Source organism: Ostrinia furnacalis, unplaced genomic scaffold (assembly GCF_004193835.3).
Source record: "Ostrinia furnacalis isolate ACB-3 unplaced genomic scaffold, ASM419383v2 OfSCF1656, whole genome shotgun sequence".
Lineage (NCBI taxonomy): Eukaryota > Metazoa > Arthropoda > Insecta > Lepidoptera > Crambidae > Ostrinia > Ostrinia furnacalis.
Window position 1 is genome coordinate 164,773 of NW_021131895.1, and position 14,121 is coordinate 178,893.

The window sequence follows — 14,121 nt, forward strand, 5'->3', positions numbered from 1 at the left end:
AGGGTAAATTAATTTGCTTGTATTTATTATTGTTGTTTTAAAAACTCATTGGTTTCTATGATGTCTATTGCTAGTCTCTTTACCTACATAAAGTAGACTGAAACTGATTTTACAATCTCTAATACTATAGCTGTAATGTCTTTTTCAACAATACGTATCTACGGTAATGGATGGAAATCTATTTAAAATTGGCCATGTATCTTTTACAGATATATTTAATAATGTATCGCAACTGAAATCTTCAACGGTGTACTGTATTTGAACTCATCAGTTGGCACCACTGTCAAGTGACAGGAGCTTCCTTACTAGTGGCGCCAACTGGTGAACAAATACGACAAACCTATTTGTAAGTATTCGAACTACAGATAAAATATAATCATTGTAGTAACTCAAAGGCGTTTGCTTGTGATCCACATTTTAGTTTTAGAGATTGTAAATTAAACTTAGATCCTACTTTGCAGCTTTATAATTTTATTATAATGTTAATCATTATCATTAACTGATGTCAGAACAATTTTTGCGCTCCTAGCGTATTGTATTTTATATTAATCTATTTATATTTACCATTTATACATGTTAAGTATATTATTGTTTAAAATTGCACGCAACCAGTTGTATTTTTGCCCAACTAGTTCAGTAATGCGATTTTCATACATAAATGTGAGACAATAAAGTCTATAAAGACATAATTTTGGGCAGAATTACAGTGGATGTGTGCAATGACTATTTATTATATTCTATACATGTTTTATGACGATAGCGATAAAAGTCCGTTTATTTATAAATAATAAAACTGACTTATAACTCAGTTTTAACTAAACGCGTTTGCGTTTTTTTATCTTAGTGAAATCAATACTTGCCAAAAAGCGACGAAGCATTTATGAGATAAAACGATGTTATATTATGTTTAAAAGTGCATGGTCTTAAAAAACGCTAATCTGCAGGAACCTTAAAATAATTATGTCGTCATAAAACGCAAGTATAGAGCCCTTGCCCCATAACAATACGAAGGAAAACAGTTGGCGTAGTCAACTCTTACCTAATCTTGCTAAAGCTAATTCAGATTGAATTATCCTATCGATCCAGATGATATTGTAATGTTCTCAATCGCCTGCCTGAAAACAAAATATCCATGTTTTTTTTCTCAAATTAAAGCTAATTCTTTTTTCTTACTAACCTTCGGTCATTGGCACGACGGCAAATCCTACTCCACCACTTACGGGACTTATACCACCAACTTTTCCACCACTGTAAGCCTGTATAGCCAGGATCTACAGCTTGGTCTCGATTGAAATCCAACCAGTGAAGGTTATAAGCTGTGACCAGTAAGGGTTGAATGAACACCACTTGAACTCAACCCTACAGGGCAAATATGTACCATCCTAGACTGCATCCCACTTAACATCAGGTGCGATCGTGCCTTTATATGCATAAAAAACCTATCGATTTTCCCCAATATATCCGACTTTATAGTTTAAGGTTGAAAGTTAATTGAGTTTGCCGAGTGCCAACTGCCTTCGTTCGTGTTGTAAGTTTGTATGTATTATTGTACGTGGTTTATGTGTTATGGACATCGGAACTGATATGGGTATCTATTGTTGTGATATTTGTACACCTATACCGGCTCTAGCTGCGGGTGGAGATTTCACTAGACGTGGATTAAATAGTTTGTCATATTTTAATGTACTACTTTGTTTTATTTACAAAACCTTGTTCAGATTATATTCATTCTAATAAACGCTCATTGTTTCTTTGCAACTTAAAATATCGGCCTAAAATGGAAAGAACAACAACACTTTTTTGCTCTATAAAACTTTTTTAACCATAAACTTATAATTTCATAAATGACAATTAAAAAGTAAAGTCAAAAGACAATTTCTCAGTTCAAAGTTGTCATGGCCTGTCAGAATTGCACTGAAATATTTTTAAATACGTAAAGTACGCGTTTCGGTGGTTACACTGCGGTTCATGTTGTAATTTGTATTATTTTTTGTTCTAAATTGTCTTGCAATGGTAAGTACCTTCATTTATTTGTATGAATTCTATAGATCTATGTTCAGTCGACTGAACTTGTATTTGTGTGAAAAGTGTGACCGTTAAAACCTTTCCTGTTGTAGGACGAAGAAATCGAAGATCTAGTAGGCGACGTAAAATATACAGATTCACAAAAAAGTGTAGCCACTTCGAACGTGTACTCCCTGGACTTCACCGACAGTAGCTCCGATAAAAACAACTCCTCCAGCAAGGAGACCTACGTCATCGAGCTTGACGAAAGCGACGACAGCGAAACCACCTTCCACCTCCACGGAAACCAGAGCGTCATCAACCTGAGAGACGTGAGCAAGCAAAGAACACCCTCAAACATGAACATCCAGTATGAAACGATAAACAAAATCAGCAAAGCTACTTCAGCTACCTTCCACACTTGCTCCATAGCCCAAGAAATATTTACACAAACCAGCAAAACTATCATTGAACTAGCCGAAACAGAGGGTGCTATAAGAAAAGCTATAGACAACAAAACATTAGAAACCCAAACGTCGTTTATATCCATATCGGAAAACAAAACAGTCGAATACAGGATACACGTTACAGAAGCACATGCTGAATTCGCGAGACATGTAGATAATCACGTAAATAATGCCAACAATGTATGCAGCATCTCACGTAATCAAATTATCTGTAACTCTTTAGATGATGGATCTTCTAAATTTCCCATTTCTGAATCGGAGAACGATCGAACTGATGATACCAAGAGCGACAATAGTAATAGCTCTAATAACGATGAGGTCATCAAAATTGTCGACGATAAAGACGTAAAAGAAAGCGATTACAGTGAAAATAAAGAGGAGTATGGAGATAGTAGCCCATTTGAAAAATCTGATACAGATATTGATGAAGATTCTCTTATGTGCAACGAGTATATTGAAGGCAACAAAAACTATAAAGGAGATAACACAAGTGATACGAGTGAAGTACCAAAGTCGATTGATAGTGATGTTGAAGATCTGTACAAAAAGCTGTCTGAGAAAATGTGTATAAACGTTGAGAGAACTTGCGAACAGGATTTAGGTCCTCGCTTTAACACGTTGTCTCCTTTGACCGAAGAGTCCGAAAGAGTTCCAACAAAGAAAGAAAGTATTCTGGATATAACACCAGACTGCAGCAATATATCTGATTTGAAAGATGATGATAAATACTTACTCTTCACAAACAGCACTGGTATCAAGGTGAAGGCTTTGCCTAACGAAGAAACCAGAAATGATCGAGAAAATTTCAAATTGCCTCCTATAAAAAGCAATCAGTCTTGTCCTACAAGCCCTCACTTGAATTTCTTGTTTTCTGGAAACACGCAACGGTCAAATTCACATAAACCTAGAGAATGGGGTGTAGGGGACAGGTGGGAGATAGGAACGAAAGATTTGGCTGCAGGCGAAAGTCCCCTCATTAGTGGAAGAAGTGGTAAGTAAAATGGTAGATGTCTTTTAACCTTTTAAGTATGTCTTATCTAATTACGTGACTTCCTAAAAGTAAAAAGGAATATTATTGTAGATCCAGCGAGAAAACCCGACGCTCTGCAGCTACCCCCCATACACGCGGAAGGCCATCCTAAACAGAATATACCTCAGACTACAAACACATCCGAGGTTAAAGGTCCTCAGTGTTTGAAAAAGCCTGAAACTTTTCTAGCAAGAGTTAACGAATCCATAAGTATAAAAGATAAAATCACGGAGCTCAAGATGAGCAATAACAGTTTGAAGCATTGGCCATCGGGAAAGCATAATGTTACGTAAGTAGATTTAAGTCTTGGTAAGGGTGATATTAAGCTGGGTTAAGAATATCAAAGTGATAAGTAAGTTGTCAATAGAAAAAGCTTGTAATGAAGCTGAATCATAACTTGAAGAAACAACAAACCCGATTATAAAATCCACCCTCTCAGGACATCAGAAAGCAAGACAAGCAGAAGTGCATCTCCAGGCAGCGTGTCACCAGACGAGAGTCGACTGGGAGACATCGCTGAAAGGGGCTGCGACGCACTCTGCGTGGAATTGCTACGGAGACTGCGATCAGCTTCTTGGTACTGCAATTATGCTGAATTGGCGAGCGGTGGGATCATGCTGTTCTTAATCTTTAACTTTTGGGGTTTCAAAAATTCTGTATAGAGCTCCTTCACTTTGTGCTAACCCGTTCTGCACATGGTGTCTGTAGTTATCTCATGTGTCATCCTGAAGCCATTATTTTAGTTCCCCAGTTATCCGCTGGCCAGATCCTCCGCTCCTCTCTATGCAAGAGTGCGAGCTGGTTTTCAGTGACTGACAGTAACATGAAATTTAATATGACCAGGTTTGAAATAGCGGACACATTAGAAGAAATTCCAAGAGTCATGGAGAAGTTCTGGGGAATCATACCAGAACACCGCATCGCTGATCTTATCAGACAAGTTCGTATTTTTTAGTTTATTGTCTGCTTTTTTTGACAATACACTAGTTTTAAGCAACTCTTTAAATCCACTTTATCGCAGGTGAGCGGTCATGTTGAATCTCCACGTACGCAAGTTGCCCGCTCGGCATGTCATACTTTGGCGTCAGTTTTGAAAAATACTAATTATACTAAAAAACCAGTAAGTGGAAACAACAGTTTTCAATAAGTTAGACACTCCTCTCTGGTTTTAACCTGATCACCGTTGGACAGGATTTCTATGAAGCTGTGACGACGTTGCTCGTGAAGACAGGCAGCTTCAGCCGGCCGGTGCGGCGCGCTGCTAACGTAGCCCTCGACGGTATAGTGTGCGGCGTGGAGCTGACGCATGCAGTTACGGCGCTCTGCATACATGGAGTCGGGTAATGCATAATGAATTCTCGTTTGTTTCAACCAAACGTCCACCACGTTCCACAAAGAACGGTCCTGCGTTACCAAACGTCCAACCACGTTCCACAAAGACCGGTCCTGCGCTATCCGCATTCAGATGCTTTACCAGATCGTCGGACCTTGGAGTGAGAGGCATGCCTACTTGATGTTCGTTGTCAGATCCGAGGTTGCCACTCGAGAACTTTTCTGCCCCAACGCCCCAACGACCATCAGCTCCATGAGACCCGCCCACGGTCGGTAGATATCTCTTTCTATGATCTGAGGTAGATATCGTGCTCTTAAGTGTATGAGAAATCTACCTAACCCTATATGAAGGAACCTAGTTGTTTCATAACTCTCTCATGTCCATGACCGTATTACTTTCGTAATCTTAGATTACATCCATCATCTAGTTTGAATCTGGATATAAGTTTAATGTCATGTGGATGATGATGATAACTGGCGCCTTTCTAAAGAATGCAGTATTAATAATGATAATACTAATCTGAATGACAAATCTTTTTACAACGGCTTATCAGCTTATACATATTTTATGTCGGGAGAAAGTAAATTTAGTGTATCATGTACCTATAGATAAGACTAGCGGTTTTGACCGACTACTCATAGGAGGTTAATGTATCAAGAAGTACCGATTTGGTAATCGTCTCGAAGCTCTGTGTGTGGTAGCCACAACATGCCTAAAATTCCGGACTATAGTCCACAGCCCATCGATAGACAGATTCGGAACCCAAAACATCTGAAAGAAAAGTTCATGGCTAATAAACATCGCTTATCAGGCGACGTGAGGTGATCATAATATGACAAATACTCTGACTGGGTTACATTTGATTATGAAAGCAGTCTTCACTTGGTTTTGATAACAGATTCGGCTTGTATCTATATTTGCAAACTTGGTAAATAACTTGATATTCTTGAAGTTTGATAACGTATCAAATAACTACGTCAGTTTGCTCTTGTAGGTGTGGTTATTTAAACAACATTATCATCTCATGACATCTTATCTAGGGTAGTATCTTATCTTTTACATGAAGGTTCGATGTACTTCTACCTTTTTACATTGTTTATGGTTAAGATAACTTCTGGTTCCGTACCTTCAACCGTTTTTGGGTTCTACCTACTAGAAGTCTACGAGTTTTTGATAGCGTGCGACAATTTTGCGCCCCTTGCCAACTGCGACTCCTCTATTACTCAAACCCTTTACTGCTCTCACCTGGGATAGACCCAAGACCTGAATATTCTGCTATTATGTAAGACCATCAATCTAGTAATTCCATTCGCAGCCACAAAAAAAAAGCCCACTGTGGCACTGGTACGGTGTGCTGCCGCTCGTCTCCTAGTCGTGTGCTGCGCCCTAGCGGGTGGTGGAAGAGATTTGCTGCGCAGCATGCCACTCTCTTTCACTCAAATCTCTTACCGTTCTTTCAGCTCTCACTCTCAATCTAGCAATTCCATTCGCAGCCACAAAAGCCCATTGGTTAGATGTGCGGCCGCTCGCCTCCTAGTCGTGTGCTGCGCCCTGGCGGGCGGGGGGCGATACTTGATGCGCTGCGCACCACTTTCTTTCACTCAAACCTCTCACCACTCTCAACTCTCAATCTAGCAATGAGGGTTTTCGCGATTGAAAAATCCGCCAGATGGCAATACGTAGACGCGAGGTCCAAATGCTGCATGATTGGTTATTTTTGACATGACATTGACAGATATGTCAAAATCCACCAATCACGCAGCAGTCAGACCCACATCCACGTCCCGCCATCTGGCGGATTTTTCAATCGCGAACACCCTCATTCCCTTCGCAGCCACAAAAGCCCGTTGGTTAGATGTGCGGCCGCTCGCCTGCTAGTCGTGTGCTGCGCCCTAGCGGGTGGTGGAAGAGATTTGCTGCGCAGCATGCCACTCTCTTTCACTCAAATCTCTTACCGTTCTTTCAGCTCTCACTCTCAATCTAGCAATTCCATTCGCAGCCACAAAAGCCCATTGGTTAGATGTGCGGCCGCTCGCCTCCTAGTCGTGTGCTGCGCCCTGGCGGGTGGTGGGCAAGATTTGCTGCGCAGCACGCCACTCTCTTTTACTCATCATACCTCTCACCGCTCTCTCAGCTCTCACTCTCAATCTAGCAATTCCATTCGCAGCCACAAAAGCCCGTTGGTTAGATGTGCGGCCGCTCATCTCCTAGTCGTGTGCTGNGAGTGTATATTTGCAAACTTGGTAAATAACTTGATATTCATGAAGTTTGATAACGTATCAAATAACTACGTCAGTTTGCTCTTGTAGGTGTGGTTATTTAAACAACATTATCATCTCATGACATCTTATCTAGGGTAGTATCTTATCTTTTACATGAAGGTTCGATGTACTTCTACCTTTTTACATTGTTATGGTTAAGATAACTTCTGGTTCCGTACCTTCAACCGTTTTTGGGTTCTACCTACTAGAAGTCTACGAGTTTTTGATAGCGTGCGACAATTTTGCGCCCCTTGCCATCTGCGACTCCTCTATTACTCAAACCCTTTACTGCTCTCACCTGGGATAGACCCAAGACCTGAATATTCTGCTATTATGTAAGACCATCAATCTAGTAATTCCATTCGCAGCCACAAAACAAAAACCCACTGTGGCACTGGTACGGTGTGCTGCCGCTCGTCTCCTAGTCGTGTGCTGCGCCCTAGCGGGTGGTGGAAGAGATTTGCTGCGCAGCATGCCACTCTCTTTCACTCAAACCTCTCACCGCTCTCCCAGCTCTCACTCTCAATCTAGCAATTCCCTTTCGCAGCCACAAAAGCCCGTTGGTTAGATGTGCGGCCGCTCGCCTGCTAGTCGTGTGCTGCGCCCTAGCGGGTGGAGGGCGATACTTGATGCGCTGCGCACCACTTTCTTTCACTCAAACCTCTCACCACTCTCAACTCTCAATCTAGCAATGAGGGTTTTCGCGATTGAAAAATCCGCTAGATGGCAATACGTAGACGCGAGGTCCAAATGCTGCATGATTGGTTATTTTTGACATGACATTGACAGATATGTCAAAATCCACCAATCACGCAGCAGTCAGACCCACATCCACGTCCCGCCATCTGGCGGATTTTTCAATCGCGAACACCCTCATTCCCTTCGCAGCCACAAAAGCCCGTTGGTTAGATGTGCGGCCGCTCGCCTGCTAGTCGTGTGCTGCGCCCTAGCGGGTGGTGGAAGAGACTTGCTGCGCACGCGGCCCCCCAGCGCGGTTTGCGCACGGAGGCATGCGCTGAGGGCGCTCGCCGCTCTTCTGGAGGACAAGAGCACTGATACCAGGTATCAAACCTTTTTGTTATGACGTTCATTAGTTCCAAATTTGTTTTTTTTTATATATAACAAGGCAGGTGTGTTAAGTGGGATGCAGTCTAGGATGGTACATATCTGCCCTTTAAAAGCCTATTCAATTTCGCCTTGAAAACAGCAGCAGGCAGCGAATTCCACTCCCTAGCTGTTATTATTTTTATTTTTAATAAGTAATGAGGGCTATCGTTTTTATACTTAACAGTTGGCACCCCTGGCGATTGACAGAACCTTACTCTACAGTGGCGCCATCTTGATGAGTGCAAATGCGATAGTCCTCCTACCACTAGCGCTCACCAGTTGGTGTCACTGTCTTCGCTACTAACAAGTGACAGGACCTTACTCTACAGTGGCGCTAACTGGTGAGCGCTAAAACGATAGCCCTCATTGGATAGAATGTCATCAGCCAGTCGGTCTTCAATAGACTGTGAAAGTGTGACGCCACAAGCCTATAAGGTTGTGTGGGTATTGGGCAACTTTTAACAGAACGTGAAAGAAGTCAATAGCAATTTATTATAACTATGCTAAGTAGGTTACATTTAGATTATTAGGTCGTACAATTTATTGGTGTACCTACTATGAAAATTCAGTTCATAATACGAAGGGTTTCATCTAAAAGCGATAATAACCTATCTATCTGTTGTTACAGCAAACTTAATTACGCGCCTTTTGCTAATACATAATTTAACATTATCTACCTAATGAAAGTTCACCTGTAGCACATTTAACATTCATGATTCACGCTATCAATATTTAGATACAAGCGCGTGTTTCTTCATGTCCACGGTCGTGAAACACATTTTTCATGCGTAAAACCTAATTGTCACACATCAGTGATAACTGGCTGTTAAATAATTAATTAGGAATAAGTACTGCAAACTGATAAAATAATAAACTACTACAGTCACTTATTGGTTAATCTTTAATACGTTCACCTACAGTCCAGGGCAACAGCCTTGTCATTCATACAATAAATTGAAGATTAATCTTAAGATTTTTACGTAAAAATGTGTTTATCGGGGATATTTTATGTCAATGTAATAACATAATGTCCACTTTTATCACTTTGTGCATAAAAATGCATACGCTGTATCTTTCGTACTATCTACACAGGTAATAAAGCGCTATAAGATAATGCCAAGGACAATAAATATTCAAATACGCACTAAACGTCCTTTTATAGGTACAAAATATAAATAAAGGAGAACCGCTGACAGACAATTGACTATAGCTATTTGCGTGACCTGACATTGGCGGAATCACTGCGTGGCGATTCAGCGAGATTGTCCATTAAAAAAAAAAGACTTTTGGGTCAACTACCCTCCATCATTAATATTAATCAGGATAATATTAAGTACATCACAGTGTCACACTAATTGTTGCTACGGTTTGACGATATCGTGGTTTCCAAAACCCAAGTCAATGCCATGCAAAAAAGAAGAAAATCAGGTACGTTTGCCACGCGCTCAGGTTTACAACGTTAAAACTGTTTTGTTCTTTTTTTCAACGTATTTTTTCCAGGCTCATCTGGCCGTCTGGTTTCGTTTTGAACTATTTTTTTCTTTCTTTTAACGTATTTTGTTTCAGCCAAATGACGTCCGCTGCTGGACAAAGGCCTCAAGCAAAGAACGGTCCTGCGCTGCCTGCATCCAGATTCTTCCCGCGACCTTTACCAGATCGTCGGTCTACCTAGTAGGAGGCCTGTCCACGCTACGTCTTCCAGCTCGTGGTCGCCACTCGAGAATTTTTCTGCCCCAAAGCGATCGTCTCTACTATGTGCTATGTGCCCCGCCCACTGCCACTTGTCGGTCACTTTGGTTCTCCTGCGNTAACAACCATTTATTATTGTACCTATATATTATTACCGTACATTATGGAAAACCTTGTACTATGCCCAGTATTGCCCAGCCTCAACACTTAAATCTTACATTGACAGGACTATTGGTATACGCACAGATGATAATCTTTTTGTCAGTTACCAAAAACTACTTCATCATCATCATCAACAGCCCTTTACAGTCCACTGCTGGACTATGAGCCTCCTCCACTATAGTGGAGGGTTTTGCCATAATCTCCACGCTTGGCAGGCGGGTTGGAGATCGCAGTTTAAAAGATTGATGTTTTTTCAGAGAGCGCTGCTGCCCATTCTCTGTTTGATGTGTAGTCCCTAAGTCGCCTCTTACGACACCCGCGGGAAGAGTAGGGGTTGGTGACAAATGTATTCTACTCTGCCGTCACCACACGGCTGCCGTGGTCGCCACTCGAGAACTTGTCTGCCCCAACGGCGATCGTCTCTACGAGCTATGTGCCCTGCCCACCACCACTTCATTTTAGCAATTCTGAGAGCTATGTCGGTCACTTTGGTTTTCCTGCGGATTTCTTCATTCAACCAACGTATTGATTTACGCAGAAAGTACGCCGAGCGGCTGTACTCGATGCTGCGGCCTCTAGCCAACTTCGAGGCGTTCTACCTGACGGACGTGGAGGTGGAAGTGGCCGCTCGCCAGATGAAGAGGTTCGACCAGTTGCTGCTGTGCGGCCCGCCCAAGGACGCCAGGTGACGGCTGAGTGTGGTGAGAATAACTCTTACTTACATTTAATTTTGTATTAGCATTAGCTTCAACCACACCAACGCGTGCAGATCGCCATCGCGCCGGCGCGATCATAGGCCAATGACAGGTCATGCGACCTAGATGACAGTTGGCGCGGTATGGGCGTACCCAGGTGAAAGCAAGAGAAAGATCAGCTGATACCTTCCCTCAACCCGGAGATTGTACGCCGTCTGCTTTACTGTCCCTTACCTTTTTTACACGCTGGAACAGGACTTGAAACTGGGGCACATGAATCCCATTGGTCGCCAGTCGCCGGTGATTGTGAACAGAGCGTGACAAGGCGGGCTTGAGTTTCAGAAACCCAGCTGTAGAACACGATCATGTCGGAGTAGTGAAATAATCATGTTTGACTGTACTTAATAAGAATTGAGTATTGAGTACTTATTTGAGGTTTGTGAGCACAGTCATAAACCTTTTTTCGTCTCTATGCTTTTTTCAGACCCTTTTAAAATATTGTATTAGGATTTTCCAAGGATTTTCCTTAAAAATTGTTTTCGTTTCCGCTCCGTTTCGTAATACGCTATGTTAATTAATGCATGCGTAATAGCCACTAATCCTACGCATTTTTGAGTTGATTGAAAATGACGAATTGGCAAGGCCACCAAAAATTCCCCAAACATTTTGACGTAATTTGGTTATTCAAAAATCAAAATTATGCGCCATTAGTCTTGATCTTGTTGAATAAACTTGCTCAAACGTCATCATCTTGTGTTTTAGATCGATCATGCATGAACTCGGAGAAGCGCATCAAGGCCTCGTCGTCTCAAGTTCAATGTAGAGATGGTCACATGACTTGAGTTGTAATTAGGTAAACTCACGTAACTTAACGAGGTTTTTTATACAAATAAGTGTTTAAATAATGTATTTTGAATCTTTTAGTGCTCTTCTGACTAAACAAAAGTCGCGATAACTCAACAAAAATATAAAATCTTTAAAAAATAAAACAAGCTATCACAAAAAGATTGCACTCGAAATAGAAATGTTATCTCCTGTTTTTACTGCACATTTTTGTAAATATTATTTTTATTGCGTTTTATAAACAATTTAAAACTAATTAACGGTGTGTGGCTTCGGTTAATCGTTGTTCCGTTGTTTTTGTGTAATTGTGACAGTCGTGTTGAAGTGTAAAATAATGTTGATTGTACAATTTAATGATATTAAACTGTGTTTATTAAACGCTTTATTAATGGTCTGATTGTAGTTTGCCATAATGTTTCTATTAACAAGTAGGTAAGGTAGTATATCAATGTTTTGTCACCTGTCATGCGCTTTGCACTGGAGGGAAGTCGAACCTTAACTTCAAACTCCTATGTTCTTCAGATTAATTTCGTTAGGGGTCCAATGACAGTTTAACTTTCCTCAATTTTGACCTCAATTGGTTGGGTTTTTAATGGCGGTCAAGCTGTAGATACACAGGAGTTGCAGCGGTGGGAACGAAAGATGGTAATAGTTCCGAAGCCAGAGCGTTAACTAAAAAGATGATATTCGATATTTCTGGTACAAATATCACTATGATATTGTGTCAAGCCAAGCCGACTCTAAAGTTGTTAAAAATATCTGATACAACATAAGTAAGCTTCTAGATATAAGTTTATAAGATAAATTATGATAAACAGCTTGATAATTAAGCACAATGAATAAATCAGTAGAAACCCAATGGGCAAGTCATAGCCCACGCGCTATGTCAATATCTTTATTGCTCTACATTATTTACAAAACAATGCCGCAATTGTAACTGAACGCGTAAATTATAATTTAATAATAAGATAATTATCTGCGTTCATCCCAGCGAAAGTTCCATAACTACTATCAATTTAATGGCTATTATCTACCTACTACATCATAGCAGCACACGTCAGTGCCCTGTTTTGTTGTGCAGTGATTACCAATGACCTGCTTCATTCAGCCATTGTCAGAAATATTCCATGTATCGTTTTTCCTCTGCGTAAGATCATTATGTGATGAGCTGATGACCTAACCAAACTCAGTATCCCTATCTACTGAACAACCTTTCAGACGTCTTAATATTTTACTTAATAGGAAACAAAAGAGTTCTTCGCTTGTCAAGCGAAGTCTATCCTTACGTTAAGGATAAATAAGCACTTACTTATTTGAGTATCATAAAATCGTGGAATGATCCTGATTCCCAACGTCAAACATTCAGTATTATTCGTTCCTAAAAGAGAACCAATGTCTCTACAGAAACACTAAAGTATCAAGCGAAAATTCATAGAATCGAGTTCCATTCGAGTAAAATCATAAAATACCAAAGGAAACCCTTCTGTTATTGTCTCTAACTCAAACGTATGGTAAAACCGTTATAACAAATCGATTGTCAATTCAAGGCCAAAAGTTATCTATGGTTGTTAAAAAATCCCATAAGACTCAATTACGTCACTGACTAGCAAAATACCAATTTAACGGTTAAGGAAGCGATATTTAAACAATCTAATGACGGTGATGATAATAATATGATTTTCGATAAATAACTCAATTTAGTGTTTGAATTTTCTGCATATTTCTTATCTGATAATGATTTCCTAGGCTTAGGTCATCGGTCTCCCTTGCCTTTAGGCAAGGTCGCGTGTAGCGTTTACGCTAGGTTACGCTTTAGGCTAGGTTAACGTTTGCATCTGTGACTGCGTACGCGCATTTTGCGTGCTTAGTTGCGTACGCTGCGCTGCTAAGGACAGTTCGTAGTGGACTTAGCTATTATAGTGGAACTTATAATCATAATCATTTATTGCTTAATTTTCTTTATATTCATTGATTTCCATGTAGATACTTTTATTTTCAGTAAAATGTAGAGTCGTAGTTAGGTATATAGGTTGTGGTGGGTTTACTTTTGTAAAAGTGAAAAGGAATAGCGTCAAGAAAGAGTGATAGAGCTTTTAACGCTAATTTAGCTAGCTTTTTAGTCAAGTTTTAACAGATGATCCCTAAACCTGTTAAAACTAACAGGAATCATAGTTCTGATGTCTGATATAATGTATTGTATCATTATTATAAACCTACCTTAATCTGAAATCATAGCCAAGTTGTGACAAATAAGCAGATTTCCCATATCTGCCACCACAGAGGTCATGAAAAACGATGAATGAACTGACACCACAGTCAAGAGCTAACAAGTAGGCTTGCTCCTACTGCAAGGTGTAATCAGCGCAAAAGTTGAGAGACGGAGAGCACATCAAACTATGGCTGTGGCATCTTATGTACTTAAAATAGGTGCTATGCTATTTTGCAACAATAATACATTTATAATCTGATGTGCATCTTTGAGCTTTTTTTTAAACGTCGGGAAATGCTTTGCGCATATCCAATAGTCGAT

General features: G+C 40.5%; 1 protein-coding gene across 1 annotated transcript; it reads left to right on the forward strand.

Moving 5' to 3' along the window:
- Positions 1-1,903: 1,903 nt before the first annotated feature.
- LOC114353398 (uncharacterized) lies at positions 1,904-11,904 on the forward strand. The gene is made up of 10 exons (XM_028305388.1): positions 1,904-2,013; positions 2,118-3,462; positions 3,553-3,790; positions 3,941-4,078; positions 4,345-4,441; positions 4,523-4,621; positions 4,693-4,841; positions 7,984-8,157; positions 10,592-10,754; positions 11,511-11,904. Exons 1-9 carry the CDS (start codon positions 2,011-2,013, stop codon positions 10,740-10,742), a joined length of 2,394 nt encoding a protein of 797 aa, XP_028161189.1. The 5' UTR covers positions 1,904-2,010; the 3' UTR covers positions 10,743-10,754; positions 11,511-11,904.
- Positions 11,905-14,121: the final 2,217 nt, after the last annotated feature.